This window comes from Hippoglossus stenolepis, chromosome 1, assembly GCF_022539355.2.
Source record: "Hippoglossus stenolepis isolate QCI-W04-F060 chromosome 1, HSTE1.2, whole genome shotgun sequence".
NCBI lineage: Eukaryota > Metazoa > Chordata > Actinopteri > Pleuronectiformes > Pleuronectidae > Hippoglossus > Hippoglossus stenolepis.
The window spans coordinates 5,517,110-5,535,346 of record NC_061483.1 but is presented as its reverse complement, the minus strand read 5'-3'; the positions used below and the strand labels follow the sequence as shown (position 1 = coordinate 5,535,346).

At 41.4% G+C, this 18,237-nt stretch overlaps 1 protein-coding gene across 1 annotated transcript in view; it reads right to left on the bottom strand.

Moving 5' to 3' along the window:
- The window catches only part of bbox1 (butyrobetaine (gamma), 2-oxoglutarate dioxygenase (gamma-butyrobetaine hydroxylase) 1), a 25,026-nt gene extending 7,339 nt beyond the window's left edge, over window positions 1-17,687 (bottom strand). Inside the window, exons 1-3 of the mRNA XM_047340424.1 lie at window positions 17,533-17,687; window positions 15,113-15,573; window positions 14,140-14,254 (exon numbers count right to left, since the gene is read on the bottom strand). Coding sequence (XP_047196380.1) covers window positions 14,140-14,254; window positions 15,113-15,517 — 520 coding nt within the window. The 5' untranslated portion in view covers window positions 15,518-15,573; window positions 17,533-17,687. The remainder of the gene's footprint in view (window positions 1-14,139; window positions 14,255-15,112; window positions 15,574-17,532) is intronic.
- Between the last annotated feature and the right edge of the window lie 550 nt (window positions 17,688-18,237).

Sequence of the window (18,237 nt, the reverse complement as noted above, 5' to 3'; positions counted from 1 at the left end):
GGAAAGTGCACTATGGGAGAAATATAAGGGAGGCACCTGTAATATATGGGAGGCACCTGTAATGTACATATATATATATACATTACAGGTGCCTCAAAGCCAAAGTATCTGGATCGCCACCTGGTGGTTTGTTACAGAAAAGGTCTTAAACGCTGTTTCCTCCATGTAAGTAGATGGGACATGGCTCAAACTAAAAAGTCAAAACACTTCTCAAATATGTTTTTTTGTTATTTAAGGTAGTTCTCATCACACTGTTTGTTCAAATGTGCATGTTTAGATCATTAACATAAATCACAGATATTTCAAAACAAGGACAAATTCAGTTAAAACTGTCAAAACAAATCAACTCAAGTATGAATGAAAACTTTCTATTGAATAAGACACATCATCAATTTGTAGATTTTTCTGACTTAAAACTGAATTTAAATTGCATTCAGATCCAACAACAGTTTGACAGACTTTGGTTTGTTTTGCAAAATGGAAGCAATCAATAATACAATACAAGTCTATTATTGGCCTCCTGCTCATTAGAGCTGATTTGGTCTATAAACACTGAAACGTGACGCCGCACGCGAGCGTCTGCACACTTCAAGACGAATAGCTGGCTGAGAGAAATCAGCATGTCTCCATCAGACGGACAGAAGTGGAAAAAATCCTCCCACTGCTCTCCACCCAGCTGGCTCGCCTGCTTTTTCCACTGAGTCTCCCTCCAGTGACTTCCACAGAAAACAGCTGCTAAGTACATTTGGAGGAGGAGGGGTGGTGGTGGGGGTGGGGGTGGTGAGGTGATGCTGGTGCTGGTGCTGGGGGGGGTTTAACTGAGGGGGATTGTGTACCTGTCTGATGTTTACGGCTCCTCTTTGTGTCTCTTTTCCGTCCCCACCGACTCACAACAACTCTCCAAACGGCTGCATCGCAAACAGATTACAAGGCTGAGGCCAGGACACACACACACACACACACACACACACACACACACACACACACACACACACACACACACACACACACACACACACACGACGAGCTCGCTGAAAAACGTCATGCAGAATTCATCGTCCTCCAAAGCGTCTGCAACTTTTAAAGAAATGTGACCGTGTGCGCTGAAGGCCATAAAGATTTACAGATGCAACAAGCAGAGTTTAAGTCGTAATGAGGAGTTTCAGCGGCACAATCTTTAAATTAAACATTTCTCCGGGGAGGCAGGGAGGCACCGAGCGCTCCAGATGCAACACTCAGGCACACAGCGATCCTCAGGAGTCGCTGACCTCCCTCCAGGCTGTTGTCACAAACAATGAGTTTCTGGCCAAACAGTTCAAAGGGTCAGGAACACCCCCTGCTTGTTAAAACCTGTCAAGCGGTCAGACGGAAACAAAGGCTGAGAATGAGAAACTGGGGCGAAGGTCAAAGCAGAATGTTACAAATTACTCTCGTGAAACTGGACCTGGACGTGTGGTGCAGCTGCGTGCGCGGCGTCTCAGCTCCACAGTTTTACGGTGTCAGCCGGGACAAAGAGGCCGAGGTGTCGGTCGCAGCGTGACGATACATCAGCTGAGCGGTCCCAGGCTGCAGCTCGGCTCCGTTCTCGTTTTGAAAAACCTCTCACGTTTTTTTGCTGCCGCAGAGCGAGTTCACACGGAGGTTGGACATACAAGATGAGAGCTGTGCGTGAACGTCTGCCTCCTTATCGTGTGACCATCTTAAACTGGAGACGCTGATAACGAGTCTTAGATGTGACGGATAATGAAGAAGCTCTTTTTTTAGTCTCACACTGGCTGCAGATTAAAAAAACAAATAAGAGCCTTGTCGGATACAAATCTGGTCAGATTTAGAGCAGATGAAAAAAGGAGCTCCAGTGAAAAATAACATTTATTCAAGTACAGCGCCGAGGCCTGTTAGAGGCTTGTTTACTGTGCATCTCCTCTGTTTGACTTCAGAGGGAAATATTTAACTTTTTACTCTTGACAAATACACGACGGAGGCATTTTCTTTGCTAAATAAACGGTTTCACCTCGTCATCAGCTCCAGATTCTTACTTTTCACAGAGAATAAATCTGCTTCCTGTTTACATCGACACACGCTCAGTGTTTACGAATGGTCATGTGATAGTCGTCTTCAGATTTGTCAGTATGGTGCCGATACAGAGATAAAACGCTTGACTAGACGGATCATTCTGGTTTTAAAGCAAAACCATATTAGTATGACGCAGCCAACAAACTTCACATCAACATCACTCACTAGATTAATCAGTTAAATATGAAAATAAGATGGGAACAGCTTCGGACTTGCTTCCTGAGGAGCCGTCTGTGCTCGAGACAAAGAGAATCTGACTAATCACAGACAAAGCCAGAGACGTGGACGGTGATTAATGCTCGAAGACTGTCTGTGCCTGTGTAGAAGCATTAAAAGTCAGACACAAAAGGAAATGAACTGGAAAAATTGCAGAGAGAATGACTGGAAGAGAAATTGGAAGCAAAGTGAATCATTTTTTGAAAGACCGGCCTTGTGGCTCCATTGAACAATACTCAATCCTCATATTCACCAGAAGTAGCATGTGTTTTTAAGTATTTGGGGGCAAGAGAGAAACACACGGAGTGAGGGAGCGTCACACTGCGACAGCCCAGAGTTTCTGGTGTGTGCTGATTTGTGTAAAACCACTGTGGTTTTCACAGGACAGTGCTGGCATGTGCATGACAGGACACCTCTGACAGCCTGACAAGATAGTATATGTGCATAATCCCCCCTCCCCAAAGTTCCCCCTCGCTCGCGGTCTGTTACAGTGGCTTTTCCAGATGAGGAAACCTGAAGCTCCCGGCTCCCGTGGCTGCCGGGCAGCTCATGGCAGTTTGGCCCTGGCCTCGCTCACTGTGCTCTGCTGGAGCTCGGTGGGCTGCGTCGCTCGCTCTCCTCTGCAGCTGTGAGACCCTTCAGACCTCTGCTCGAGTCGCCGCTGTTATCCACAGAGCTGTTGTTTTGACTTGGTTAAGTTTGATCACAGAGCTCCGATCATCTCACTTCAATGGGCCGTCTGTGGAGCTCACACACACACACACACAGGAGGGCTGCGAGTCTTCAGAAAGAAACGGGCCTCGTAAATCTGACTGAAGCTGTTGTTTATAGAAGGAGCTCAGTTTAGAGATTCTACTGAAATAAAATGAGATCACCATGTTTTTTTCTGCGCCAAGGTAATCCCCAAGTATCCCTCGCTTGAATTTTTCGGCAGCAATAAAATGTGGTGGAATGAAGCCAAGAACATTTATTCCCAAAAAAAAAAATCACAAACTGTCCTGAAGTACATATTTGAGTGGTAGTTCTTCACTACATGTTTCTATAGTATAGCACTTTATAGTTGAGTTAAAAGGAAGAGAGAAATGTTGTTATGTTTACTCCTGTACATTTATTTGACAGCTACAGTGACTAGTTACTTGATAAAATAAATGTCCCATATTGTAGAAAGTGAGGTTGCCATGTGTACACTGCAGGTCTGGGTGCTCTTTAAACTTAGAAGAAATAATAATGGGAACATTTATCAAGATGATTATTGATATCGACTGATGTCACAACAAACATTTTGCTTTTAATATTCATGTACTTTTAAAAAACGTGAGGATTTCTAAATTACTTTACTTTAAGGTTTTAGTACTTCCTCCACCACTAAATAAACATAGTTTAACTGACGTATTTTTCACAGTAAGTAATAAATCAGTATTAATGTTTTCCATGTGTTAACGCATGTTCAAGTCAACGTTAATGACCAAGTCTGATTTGGTATTTCATCAACTGCTGAGCAACTGCAATTATAAAATCAGCTGCAATTGAATAACTTCATTAAGGCTTGAAATTGTGTTGTGTTTAAAAAAGAAACTTATTCTCACCAGACCAGTGAGTCCAGACATTTGAAAAATAAAAAAAAGAAGCTGTGCTCCATCATCACCCATTAGTGTGTGTGTGTGTGTGTGTGTGTGTGTGTGTGTGTGTGTGTGTGTGTGTGTGTGTGTGTGTGTGTGTGTGTGTGTGTGTGTGTGTGTGTGTGTGTGAGTGTCAATGGAGGAAACCCACTCCACCCTCGACCGATTCGACAAACGCACCTTTATTTATGACACAGTCTTGGGTGACAGGGCGGCCGGCCTCTGCGTTCACAGTCTCTGTGCAGACAGACTGAGCAGTGTTTTCTCACCAGAGAGCCGCAGCCCCTCCGCAGACTAATCCAGACCCAACTCTCTCTCCATCAGCAAGTTTAGCTTTCCAGAATCCTACTGAGCCTTGCAGTAGTTTGTCAAATTATGTCCTTTTTGCCAACTTATACTCAAACGGCTCTCAGTGTCGTTTGACGAGCCAAGCGGGAGGTCCGCTTTGCCAAAGCAATGAAAAGTCCAATCATTATAATCGACCGAGCTTTCCATGCAGTCCGATGTAAAGAGATGACAAAGAAGAGGGATTGCAGGAATACTGTGAAAACACTGAGGGTGAAAAATGATAATACTTTCTGAAAATGGGACAATTTAGAAATTTCTTGGGCCTGATGAGTGACGTGTTTGGCTGACCACACGTCCGAGGCACTACAACCCTCAGCAGACCATTATTGCTAATTTTGACGAATGAAAACACTCAAAGTCAAAGTTTACAAATTCAGATTCCTCACATTCCTTTCAGGTTGGTAACACAGCGTCCGCACATGTGTGAGAACGTGTGTGAGAGGTCGGTTGTGCTGTGGCGTGTGAAGTGATGCTCAGGTTTGGAAGAACATGAGAGTTTTTCCAATCGAAGGACCTCCTCAGCTATGTTTCCAGGAGTCATCCTGTCAACTGACGAGTGATGACACACGCGACTAAATTCAGACCAGATGGCCAGGGGGGGGGGGGCAACAGCAGCCAGAAAGAGAATTGACAAATCAGCTGCTACTTGGCGGAGTAAAGGATCAGTCAGCAGACTTAATGAAGAAACTTCCAAACTCAAGAGTCAGTTTAAGTGACCGATCCGTCAGGAAGTTTAGGATAACTTTCAAATGGACACCGACTGACGTGTTCTGTAGGTACTCAAAACAGGAAGTGACTGCCAAGAGAAACTCATTCTTTAAACTTTATATTTGTTGCAGGTGAGAGCAGATTACTGTTGTGAATTTGACTGACAATTTATTTGCCAGTAGAAGTAGAAGTGTATAAAGTAGTAGAGTATTGAGATGATTACTGCAGCTGCTTTCAGACATGTACTGAAGTCCAGACATTTTCTGGAACTTCTCCTGTCAGAACCTGGTAAAATGTCCAGAAAACAGCGGGCGTGTTGATAATGTTTCTGACACGGAACAGGCATGAAACTGGAAGAATATATAAAGATCTCAGGACCCCGACAATCTCCTGCTGTGTTCTACATATGTAAAAGAAAAACTCAACAATGTCTGAAAACGGCTTACTTTGAAGTTAAATGCAAAAGTTACTATTTTTGTGACTAATAATCAAGTTTAAAAGTGAGTAAGATTAATATTATGAAATACAAATCATATTTACATGTACATTTAGGACACTACCATTTCCAGCTTCCCTTTTGGTCCACAGCCAGTCTTTGTTGGATTTGCTCCAACGGCAGATGTGCAAACTTCTCGTGGTCTTGAATTTCCATCTCGTAACGGACGTCACCAGGCAGTAAATTAAAGATAACAAGAGTGATGCTTTTTTAAAAGGTGTGATGTTTCCTCTCCTTCAGTTAATGATCAGCAGAGATCTGGACCAACTCTGAACTCCTCTGTGATGTTTTTGGGTCAACAAGACAGATGCATTCGATTTGTCAAGCAGGCAGAGAAGTTGTCGGTATTAGCATCAACATGTTTTCCCCAAAGCACCATGACTATAGTATCACAGTCAAATATTAAACTGCCAGGGAATATTTTCCACCTTGTATTTAGGGCTTGTATGGCTTTTGTCAAGACTTGTCAGCTTCACGGGGATCTTCGTTCAGCTGAGATCGATTAAGACCAGATAGTTTGGCCGCTACTAGTAACTGGGATTATTTTCTGGAAGGCCAGAGGAAGACATGAAAAAGGGACAGCTGTTGGAGTGACAGAAATCTCATTGCGTCTTTAGCGTAACTAATTTTAGGAATTTTCCCACAATGCATTTCACAAAATGCGTCAACAACTTTTTCCTGTGTATTATTATGTGTATTATTCGAATATCTTTATTTCATGGGGTTATCTTTCGAAATGTCTGAATGTGGGGAACATTAATAGTGGTCAATTATAGCTCTGCTCCAGATAATCGGCTCCAGACCTCCACGTCTTCCCAAAATCAGGAGCTGGTGTTAACTGGAAATTGTCGATTTCCCACAATTTCTGAGCTTTGATACTTCACTTCAAATCACTATTGACATCAGCGGATTACGAATTTCTGAGTATTGTGTTTCTTCCAAATGTGGAAACAAGGAGGCTTCATTTGCTGGATGAGAAATTAAAAATGGGACGAGCCAATTCTGACATATTGAGTCTAGAAATAAAGACTTCAAAGGATCCAGCTCCTGAATCATGACACAGCATATGTGTGTCCAGTCCTCACTGGATAATTGGTTAAGAGTCAGCCTTTCTGTGGTTGGGTTGTGGTATTACTCATTCTGTGAAAAATTGTGATGACGGCCATGTGCTGAAAACAGCTGGCTGAATCAATCGTTTATTGTTTTCCGGTGAGTCAGGACACGTTGAGGAGTCGTAGGAAAGACCCAAAGTCCTCAGGGTCTCAAATACTCTAGTCTCTCCATTTCTGTTGTTTTACTCCTTGTCTAATTCATGGCTACATATCTGCCACCTTAATTAGCTCAAGTATGTAGACCTGGAGCAAAAACCTGCAGGTATGGACTTGAGAAACCCACACGGTACCACAACTGGTGACTACGACTAAATATCACACAGTATATTTCAGTCAAAGGTGCTACGGATGTTCAAAATATAGTGATCCCTAGGAATCCTAAGAGATGCCACTGCCAAATAGATTACTACAAAAGACTCAAACTAAATGAACTACCCATCCATAATCTATACCCATTGGGTCAGCGATGAGGTAAACCCCGGACAGGTCACCAGATATGACCTACAGAGATACAGAGTCACACCTATGGTCAATTTAGAGTCTCCAATCAGTTGAGGCCCGGGCCACAGTGCGTGCTAACCACTGTACAATCATGCTGTCCTTACAATTAACTTAATAAATAACGAACAAATACCAAATAAAAACTAATTGTATTTAAAATAACTCCTAAAACTTTAGATGTAACCAGAAATCAGTTTTTTCAATTTTTCTCTCGTCTATCCAATCGATTTTAATCTTCATGTGCAGTGCAAAAGTATTTTGGACGAGTGGATCTCAGACCCTTCTCCCTTAGCTCCTTTTAGTACTGGATGAATTTTGAGTAATCCAAACAAATCACTCGAGTGGTAACAGCAATGACATGGCCATTATGTCGAGGGTGAGCAATTCAAATGGCTCACTGGATGAAAGAAGGGTCGCACAGGGATCTCGGAGAGAGGACTGACGCTATCTGACAAAATACAACTGTGAGGTTGTGGATATTCGAGAGAAAAAGCCATGATCCCTCTATTTTTGTCATATTTTTACTTTTTGAGAAAATCCATTTATATCTGCCTGTTAAATATCAGTGACATGCAATTAGTCATGATTCACAAAGCGACTAAATAAACATGACAAGCACAAAATTTGAGGCGTGAGACGATGACATGCTCCAAATATTAAAAGCATTTGGCAGCCGTTTCAGCAAATCACTGACAGATTGTCGGTGAAAGGAAGAGTCATTGCAGATAAGCGTGTGAGTGATATACAAGCTTTTGGTGTTCGGAGACAACATTAGTCTGTGTCGAGTGATGCGACGGGTTTAAAGTGGACAAACCGGCACAAAAATGGGCATGTGTGGATTTCACAGAAGCTGAAAACATGTACGAATCAGGTGTAAATACTTGTATCGATGCAGAAAAAGATGAAAGTGTTGGATGCAAACATAAATCTGAGAGCATGCATATAAACATAGCAGTTAGGGGCGGTTAGGGGCGGCTGTGGCTGAGGGGTAGAGCGGTCATCCTCCAACCTGAAAGTCGGCAGTTCGATCCCCAGTCTTCCCCATCTGCATGCCGAAGTGTCCTTGGGCAAGATGCTGAACCCCGAATTGCCCCTCATAGAACAACAAAGTACTGCTAATAGATGCACTGTATGAATGTGTGTGTGAATGGGTGAATGTAAAACTGTACTGTAAAGAGCTTTGAGTGGTCATCAAGACTAGAAAAGCGCTATATAAATACAAAACCATTTACCATTTAACCATTTAGCTAATTAAATACCTGACTTAAGACGCCAAGTACTGAATTAAAGGAGAGGGCAGAGTCTGTAGCAGAACTAGAGGCTGATTAAGGATGTGAATCTCTACCAAACTAGTAGATAAACCAAAGTATTAGACACATTTTATTTTGAAGTTTATATACAACCTATAGAAGTTTAATAGTTGTGACCAAAAAATGCAAACCTGTGGTTGCACTTGAGGAAAAATCATCAACAAAAAATTGTTAGAAATTGGCCAAGAAATTTTACAGAGCTTGTACAATTTGATCTTGAGGTATTTCACTTAATATCCAGAACCAATATTGATTTACCGGTGGTGTGCCAAAATGTTATTCCCACGGGGAACATGAAGGTTTGAATCAAATTTCATAACAATCCAGCCAATAGCTGTTAGACAGTTCACTCAAAACCACAGAGGAAAGTTGGGGGAACACCAAAGAAATTAGGATCCGTGGTATCGGAACCAGGAATGTCATCACTTGGATTTATCCTCTGGGCACCATAAATATAAGTATAAAATTTCAGGGTAATCCATCTAATAGTTTTTGACATATTCCAGTCTAGACTAAAGCAGTGGACTGGGTGATCCACAAACAAACAGGCATTTCCAACCCGGGAGCCAGGCCTCAGCTTTGGCTAAGAGAAAAACCCAGTGCACTGGACTGTGGTGGCCTTTTGTAGTTTTTTGTCTCTTAAAAATATATTCAAATCAAGACGTCCCCCTGAAGACAGACCCATAGATGAAGCACAGCTGCAAACAATCTTTGTTCTCTTGCAAGAAAGATGTTTTAAAAAAATTACAAAGCCAACAACCGTGCAACCAAAGTGGTCAAATTCAAAAACCTGACCATGAAAGTGAGTCAAAACCCAAAATTAGTGTCCAGTCAATGACAACTGTATATGTGGATGTTTAGAGATTCAGTAGGAAAATGTCTGTAAGATCTCCTCCGTCGTGGACACCGGGCAGTTTGAGTTTAAATTCCTGGTTACACATACCTACAGGCTCAGGGAATTGCTTGTTCCCAGGGAAGGAAATACTGGTGAGCTTGTGTTTGGTAAGAACATGCAGATCTTTTCTTGACCCTCAAGTCTAAATAAGTTTTCCATCTGGCGGAGGCAGACGTGGGGTTCTGAATGAGACGTTCACATTTAAACAGATGTCAGCTTTTCATAGGGCTCCATTTACACCAGCTTACGTGCAGACGTACTGTACCGCTATTTATTTTTGTGTAAAGTAAATGTCCAAAGCCAATAAACCAGAAATGCTGACAAATCTCATGTGCTTCCAAAACCCTGGAAATACACAATTTAATGTCTGTTAATGATGGAAACGTATCAACAGGATCCCAGAGGCGACCTAATCATGTCACTACTCCATTGAAAACTATTCTAAAATGTGTTATAAGTACATTTCAATGTCAATCAACTATATTTGGGACTGTATAACAGATAAAAAGTCATAATGTAAGTGCCCTTGATAAGAACTAGTTCCATGTCTTGCTCCAGAACTTACTGCTGAACTAAATACTGCAGTTCAAGTTTGCACAACTCCGTAGAAACAGTAAAAGCAGAAGAAAAAAACATTAGCCCAGACATAAAAAACAGGAGGTACGGTGCGGGCTGAATAATATCCCCACAGCTCCAATTATCATATTGACCTCCTGGTATCCTGAGCGCACTTCACTTTCGCTGCTGAGAACACTTTAACAGGCAGGGACGGGCCTGTAAAATCTAGGTGCTCTACATGGAAAAGGAAACAGAAACTCAAACTGTGGACTACGCTTCGGTGAGTTAACGTCATCGAAAGCTCAGCAGTGGGAGTAGAACGGAAATCCTGGGAGGTGAAAGCTGTTCATTACACATCTATCGGAGTATATGGTCTTATTTTTCTGTGTAAGGAATGTCAGGGGGGAAATAATTTAACCCAAATAAACCCTGTGTGTCATCTCGTATTGTGTTTTTGGTGAATGAGTTTAGCAGCGTCTTCAAGGTACGCCGCTGGCTCTGAGCGGAAAAGAATCCACTCTACAGAATGACTTATCTGTCTCTAAATTGCTATGAGGGAGATCTGTTTACACTTCAACATGAATGGAGGAATTCTGAGACACACACACACACACACAGACACACACACACACACCCTTAATAAGTCTGGAAGCGAGCAGGAGCCACTCAGCCCTGTGGGTCCTTCAGGACCACGTGTGTGTACACAAACTGACTTCAGTCCATCCCCCCACTCCACTGAAGTGCCGCTACCTTGTTCCACGTTTGAATCGTCTGCCGTCTGGCAGGACTGTAAAGTGTATTGGGCCCATTGTAAATGTACTGTAAAATGACTTCTCCCTCCAGTCTTTAGAACAACGTCCTTCCTTAACAACCCTGTTGTGTTACTGAGGGGAAATGGGTGGAAAGAGGAGTTTAAATCAGGGGCATCGCATTCCCCCTAGAAAAAAAGTCAGCAGGGAAAATACACAAATTTTCATTTCACAGCCAAACAAACCAGAGAGCTGCTGTTTAATCACATAATGGATGTGCACAAGCATCTTGTTCCTGCTGTTACCGCATGTTTACCTCTTAAATTTAAATTTAAAATATAATCCTAGTTGTAAACCTACCCAGTTATTTATTATTTTGATGTTGTGCATCACAGGTAAGGCATGGTGTTGCCAGCACAACCTATTTGATCAATACATTTGTAAAAGTTGCAAAAATAAAGACAAGTGAAGTGTTAGGATTTTAATAATATAATTAGACACTATAGCCCCGAAAAGGATCGCTTTTACGCGCACCATGTTTGTACCTTAACAGAAAGAATTAATGTGTGTGTGTCTGTGAAGATGGCAATGAAACTGAACTCTAAACAAATGCAGTATGTTAGACAGGGGTGGGTGCAGGGGCAGTTTGGGCTGAATATGTGGGAGAATGTGTGGCCTTCACATAGTGACTTTTAGTAGCCGTTGCTGGCTGGTTTTAATCTTGAAGTTGGTTGTTGTGTGTGTGTGTGCGTCACATCGCAGTTCAGTCTCGCACCTGTCTGATAATGCCTGTTGTGGAGACTGTACATCTGTGGCATACAATACACTGTACTTTAACTTGTTCTCAACTTACTATATTACAGCCTAAACTCCATTAGCTTTATTCAAACATCACACATACATGAATGCACTGTTTTCATAAGAAACTGTGACCTACCCTTAGAAAGAATTCAAGCAGCTGCCACTAGGTTCTGAAGGACAGATAGGAAAGGCGTTGTTTTGTCTAGAAAATGCGCATGCTTACACACACAGAACATACAGCCGATAACGCAGGAACAAGGTTTCTCACTCCAATGAACAACAACACCATATCTACAAAAATACTGAAGACCCACAAGGCTTCAGCTGAAGGCCTGTCTGTAAAACATGAAACCAAACACTGTCAGAATGTGGATGATCCCCACTACTGTCAAAAGAGGGGCGAACCTGGGAGCAGCTCCTCATCATTCGCAGACTCCAGGGCCAAGAGGATGGGACCACGCCTGCACACCAGCAAGGGAGAGCCAAGGTCTGAACCATGGTGACTCCCCCTCGTTATTGACCAATGAAGTTATACCTACTATTATAAGTACTGTACCCGCCGTCCGTTCGGGGCGAATCTTGACTACCCCGTGCTACTGACTTAGCCGAGGCTGTGTATTGAGTGCCCATAGCTATGTGCACATAGCTATGCTGTTCCTTTTCATTGCTTCTGAATAAATACTTGTTGAACCAAACCGAGACCGGCTCTTCTCATATCTCGGGATAAAAGAACACGACAGAAGAGAGAGATGAAGCCAAAAACTTCTTGAAAGCATAAAAAGAAGAAACGTAATCCAGAATGAAAAATCACAGACTGGACGTTTTGTTAATTTTGCAGTAATGTCAGGCTGAAATAAATTTCCGCTGAGTAACTTTGACAAACTCTTTCATTAACAAGCAGCAAAGGACCAGTACGTCAACGTCAGATCAATCAATTACAAAGTAGTCAATCCTTTCTTAGGGCTTTGTGATATTACAACATTTTGTGTGACAAATGAAAAACATCTATTGCAAATTACCCTTTTATGGAAATTCTTTGTCTGTTGGACAGTTCTGTGTGTTCTTCCAACACAATATAGATACAGGCCAGGAAATTAGCATGAAGGCCACACAAGGGGAGAGAACATGACACAGAATGTGGTAATTCTGAACAGAAGAAGGACTCAGACCAGCCAAGACAAAACCGAGAGTCCACATTACAACGAGGAGCAACTTCTGTCGTAGAGACGTCGTTTGAGCGTGACTCAAACACCATTAACCTCTTTTACAATCTACTCAAGAATCATGTGGCTTTTGCTCACAGCACATCATATTGCAGAGTACACCTGCAACTCTTTTCCACTCACTGTGACTTCCTGTGCTTCTACTGTTCCTCTCTGCAAAATTAAAACCAATCTGAGCTGACAAATAGCCCAGAATATATCCATAAACCTGTTTTTATTTGTAGAATAGCACAGCTAATGATGCCCTACTAAGCTGGTGACAAACACATTGCATTTCCCATAACTTCTTCACAATAAAAGCCTCCTGCTGCTTTGCCAGTGGAGAGTTTCCCATGTGAAACAGCGACAGCAGCTACGGTTTGCATTAGCATTAACTGAACACAGGTCTACAGCTTAAAACGATCAATTCACAGTGAATTAAGTCTGATATGTGAAAGTGCAAACAGGAACACTGGACTGAGATCCAGAAGCTACGAAAGCTGAAGATTTGTAAAAACACAGATTTTTCTCTGATCTCTAGCTCAGAAAAATAAGTTCAGTCACTCAAGTCACAGCTGAGGGGAGGAGACGGTGAATGAAGGAGGTTGGATGTGGTCGAACCCGCTACCAAGCAAAACCACAGCACCGCAGGTCAGTGCGGCTGAACCCAGCTCTGAGGCTGGAGTGACAGCTCATGTTATCACTGCTTGGTATCTGACATCACAGCGTCACACGATGATGCTGCTGAGCTGCAGGATCGAATGCCTGCTCCGAATAATATTGTGTGTTTATGCATCTGATTTACAAAAGTTTGCTTTGGGCTCCAGATACAAGTACAACAACTTTTCTTCACCAGACTCTGAGGTTGTTTGGTCCGGAAACTTTGGACTTTTTCAGTTTAGTCCAAACCAAAATAACGGGCGTGAAAGATGTCAGACCAATGACAATATAATGATGTTCATTTTAGCTGGTAGTAAAAACCATAATTATATTACAACAAAAGTAACGAAGTGAACCGGTTCATTATTTTCTCCATTCAAACGGAAAGACCAATAGTCAAATTGACAACATGCCGATGTCAGACGCACGCCCACGTACACCAATCAATAACATGTATAGTTAGACAAAGCCCATGTGGGTGATCCAAAAATCCTTAAGTGTGCTTTTTAAATTACAATGTGAAACCAAAACTAAACAAATCACTTATTTATTGTCTTTCCCCAATAAACTCTACTTTAAATCATTTCACAACAACAGACTCACACATGGACTGTGCAACTACCCTCGTATCTCTCTGCCAGCAGCGAGAGTTTAGTTTATGTTTTTATGTTGTCGACGTGTCAAAGTTGTAGACGTGGCAGTGGTGAGAGTCTTCCTTGTTAACAGACAATAAAGCCCTATCTTCTCTTAATCTTTACATCGAGGCTAAAGCAGACGGAGCCGAGCCCATAGAGGAGGTGAAGGTTAACAACACCAATTCACTACAGGAAATTCTAAAATCCAGAGTTATACATTGACTTTGAAATGAGAAAATATAAAAGCTGGACTCACCATTGAGGAAAAGCTCTTCCTGCAGTGACTGTCTGGCAGCGGTAGAGAAACAGCGTCTCCTCAGCCACTCTGAGTCAAACACACTGGTGTGATGGTCAGGCCACACAACCGACACCTGAGAGACAAAACGCATATTGATCACAATCCGCCAAAAACGTTTTAAAGTTAAATGTATTATCCAACATCAACAACACGTGTGTGCATCAGTGCTGAATGGACGATTCACATAATTCATCTCTTGTAAAAACTTCCAGCGAAGGGGAACACAAAGTGAAATTGAGTCTTTCCCACAGATCTGATCTAAAGACATTAGACAATCTTTTTTATAAATAGTATCTTAACGTCATTGTCTCAAAGGTTTTTCACATTTATTTTTCTTGTAAGCTACTTTTATCCACAACAAGAAACTCTACAAACTGTATTACTACAACTGAACGCTACAAACATGCAGGAGCAGATGGATATAGATTAGTTGAGATATATTCTAATTAAATGCGTCTAAATGTGAGTTCGCTACTTTGCTTCAGTTTCTATGTGCATATGAAGTACTTCATCTACATGCTGTGTAACAGGAGGCTCCTCATGCAGCTCCAAAATAATTGTTTCTATTCTTTTCCAAAAGTAAAACCTTATTTACATATTTCAGATTATTTAAAATGACAATATCTTACTAACCTGGTTAAGAGCTAGGATCTCAAGATGCAGCATGTTTGTTTGACATATTTAAATGTTTATTTAAAATAGCAACAGAACTATACCAAGCCCAAACAGGTCACTTATTGAAAGTTGAAAGTTAAAACTGAATGCACCAAAAACATAAATTAACTACAATCAATTAAAGCAGCTCCACAGTGGTAGGTTACTTTTATGCCAGAAGTCTTTGGACATATTCACAGCTAGTTTGGATAATAATTTAAACATTTATGCTTTTCTCTTAATACAGAACAATTGTACAGTTTATATGAAACAATACCTTGTTGTCATTGATGACATCTACAGAGTCGATCCCTATGTGGATGTCCAGATCACACATCACCAGCTGCCTGGCCTGAGCTGACTGCAGGGTGCACAGTGGACACTGGCAGTTGTCTCTCAGCCAGGTGAATGGGTACAGACTGGTGCCTCCATCATCCCACTCCACCTCCACCATCCGCGCCTCGCCCAGAGCCCGGGCGTGCCTCACGGACTGGCTCGCCACAGGGACCGAGGCCGAGACCATGGTCTGCTGCCCACGAAGCTGCACTGAAGTCAGACGAGCGGGCGGCGGACCTGCAGCCTGCCCCGGTCCACGACAAGCCCTGAGAGCCTGGTAGGCCGCAGCGGAGGAGCGACTCCGCAGGGCCGGCAGGGCGAAACGTGCAAATGTGCTCATCCACATTTCTGAAGGGTTCCCACCAGGCACCTGTGTCTCAAGAGCAGAACGTGCCACAGAATCTGTAGATAATGAGCAAAGAATATGAAAAAAAAATGGTTAAATAGAGAATCATGAACTTTTACCTTTCGGATGATGTGTTTCCAAACCAGCAGTGGATAAAAGACCAATATTATGAGTCTCCTATTGAGCTTAAAAACTGAAATATCAACAAATACAATGTCTAAATGCCATATAATTAAATTGAGGATATAATGAGCCAATGGGATGAAGTTCAAATAACAAGAACCAATTTTTTAATGACTCTTTCAGAAGCAAAACATTGTGTTCTGCTTGTTTTTGATCAATGCCAAGCCCATTGGACACAGTTCAGGGAGCTTTTCAATGGGCTTTGAAAAGTCTCCAGTCATCAGAATTGACTGGTAACCGTGCCAACCAGAGGTATTTTCTAAGCTTGGTCAGCTGACCGAGCAAAGCCGCAAAACCCAGTATAAACTGTATCTATATAATGCTTATGCACTGGAGTATTTGTTGTTTATCAAATGTTTGTCATCCTCTACTCATAAAGAAGAGATCAAAACCTTCAACCAAGGAGCAATATCTGTTGTTAAACTTTAAAGTTTTAAGCTTTAAAATTTAAAATTTATTGTGATAATAAAACAATACAAAATTAAATAAAAAGTGTTATCTTGATATAATTTGTAGCCATGTTGTCCAGCCTCACAATCTGAGCCTTCTAGGAGATTCCATGCGTCTTTCCTCGGAGCACTGCTGCAGTGACGATAAGCCAGACTGACCTGTGGGTTCCCGGTCACCTCTCCCACAGTGAAATGTGTCTATATGTTGAATGCACTTGAACAGTAGCCAGTGAAATTTCAAACATAAAATAGGTGCAAACTGTGTATTTGCTTATACTGATAACAAACCTGCAAAAGATGTCAACACTCAAAGTCAACACTAATTTAGCAGATATCACTATCGGTGGGTGGATGTGAAGTTTGATTAGCAGACGATATAAAATCAACTGAATACAACCTGATGTTTGTTGACAAACTAAAGGCAGTGGTGGACATTTACTTTTAGTGCCAGCACTTGTACTAAAGTACACATTTGAGGTACAGGTACTTGATATTACTCTCTCAACTTTCTACTTCTACTCCACGACATCTCACAAGGAAATATTGTCCTTTTTACTTCACTACATTTGTTTGACAGCTTTAACGTTTCAGATGACAGTGTAAACCACCAGATGTGTTGATGTTTGTGTTAAAGCTTATTTATTTAATAAATAAATAAAACAGCCCGTTTTTCTGAGCTCATGAAAAGTGTAGACTTTTTAGAGATACCTCAAACACATTAAACTTCCGAACGGTCTATGAACTAGTTCGAATGAGCTCAACCTTGAACATCTTCAGCAGTGAAATGCAAAACATACACGTTAACGCAATCATAATATGAAGTTAAGTACACATTTGAGGTACTTTATTTACTGGTATGCAAGTTTCTACTTGTACCCCAAGACATCGCAGGAGGAAATATTGTACTTTTTACTGCACTACATTTGTCTGACAGCTTTAGCTTTTCAGATTAAAATACCAAACAGTGCATAACTGTGTAATAATAATAATAATGGTGTGGTTATGTAACAGTAAAAACATCAACTGGTAAAATACAACATATATATATATACATGAATGCAGCTGTAATAATAATCTAGATAGAATTTAATAGATGGAATATTAAACCATTTTACTTTCTTTTTCATACTCTATCCACTTGATGATAATACTTGAGGTTTAAATGCAGCACTTTGTACTTGTATTGAGTATTTAAGTACTTTTACAGTACAGGTACAAGTACAGGATCTGAACACATCTTCCATCAAGCGTGTGCGACTTTAAAAATAGCTCGGATGCTAAAAACATTGCGCTTGTTAGCCTTTAGCTTGGAGGAAGGAGCTAACTCGTTTGTTGGCTAACTACCGGTGGTTTAAGTTGTTGTATTAAAGTGTGTGTCGTTACCTGTGTGGGTCACACACGGTCCTCAACACACACACAAACACACAAACACACACACACACACCGAGAGCCCGTCAACACCGCCGCCGCCTGTCACGGCTCTTTATGGGGGCAGAGAAAGTAGGTGAGAGGTCGAGGAGGAAGTGAACGATGTCACACTTTTCTCACACAGTTCAGCTCAGCTCAGCTCGGCTCGGCTCAGATCAGATAAGTGTGCTCTCAAGGCCAAAGGCTGATTCTGAGTTCATGAAACCCTTCCTCCTCTGTGGGTTTCATGAATATTGGTACTTTGACGACACAACAGTATTAAACAGGGTTAATGTCAAAAAACAAGCAGATGCTCATGTCTGGTAAAAGTACAACTGAGGCTCTGGGGCTTTTATTTTGAATTTCATTTCTTGTTTAACCAGGAGATTAAGAATTAGATTTTCAAGGGGAACCAAACATCAGCCTGCAGCCAATTTTCTAATCTTACAATCCAGACAAGTAGCGACAGGATCAGGTAAATTAAAAACAGTCCGAGGAGATTAGACTCGCACTTGAGACATATTTTCATAGTAAAGCCTTTTAATGTCTGATTTTTTTTAACTGGTTTTAACAGATGTTTTTCTTTTTTTTGGTATTTTATATCATGTTATCTTTCTATAAAAGCTTTGTAAAAATAAAGTTATATTATTATTATTCCATCCTGAATGGATTTAGACATGA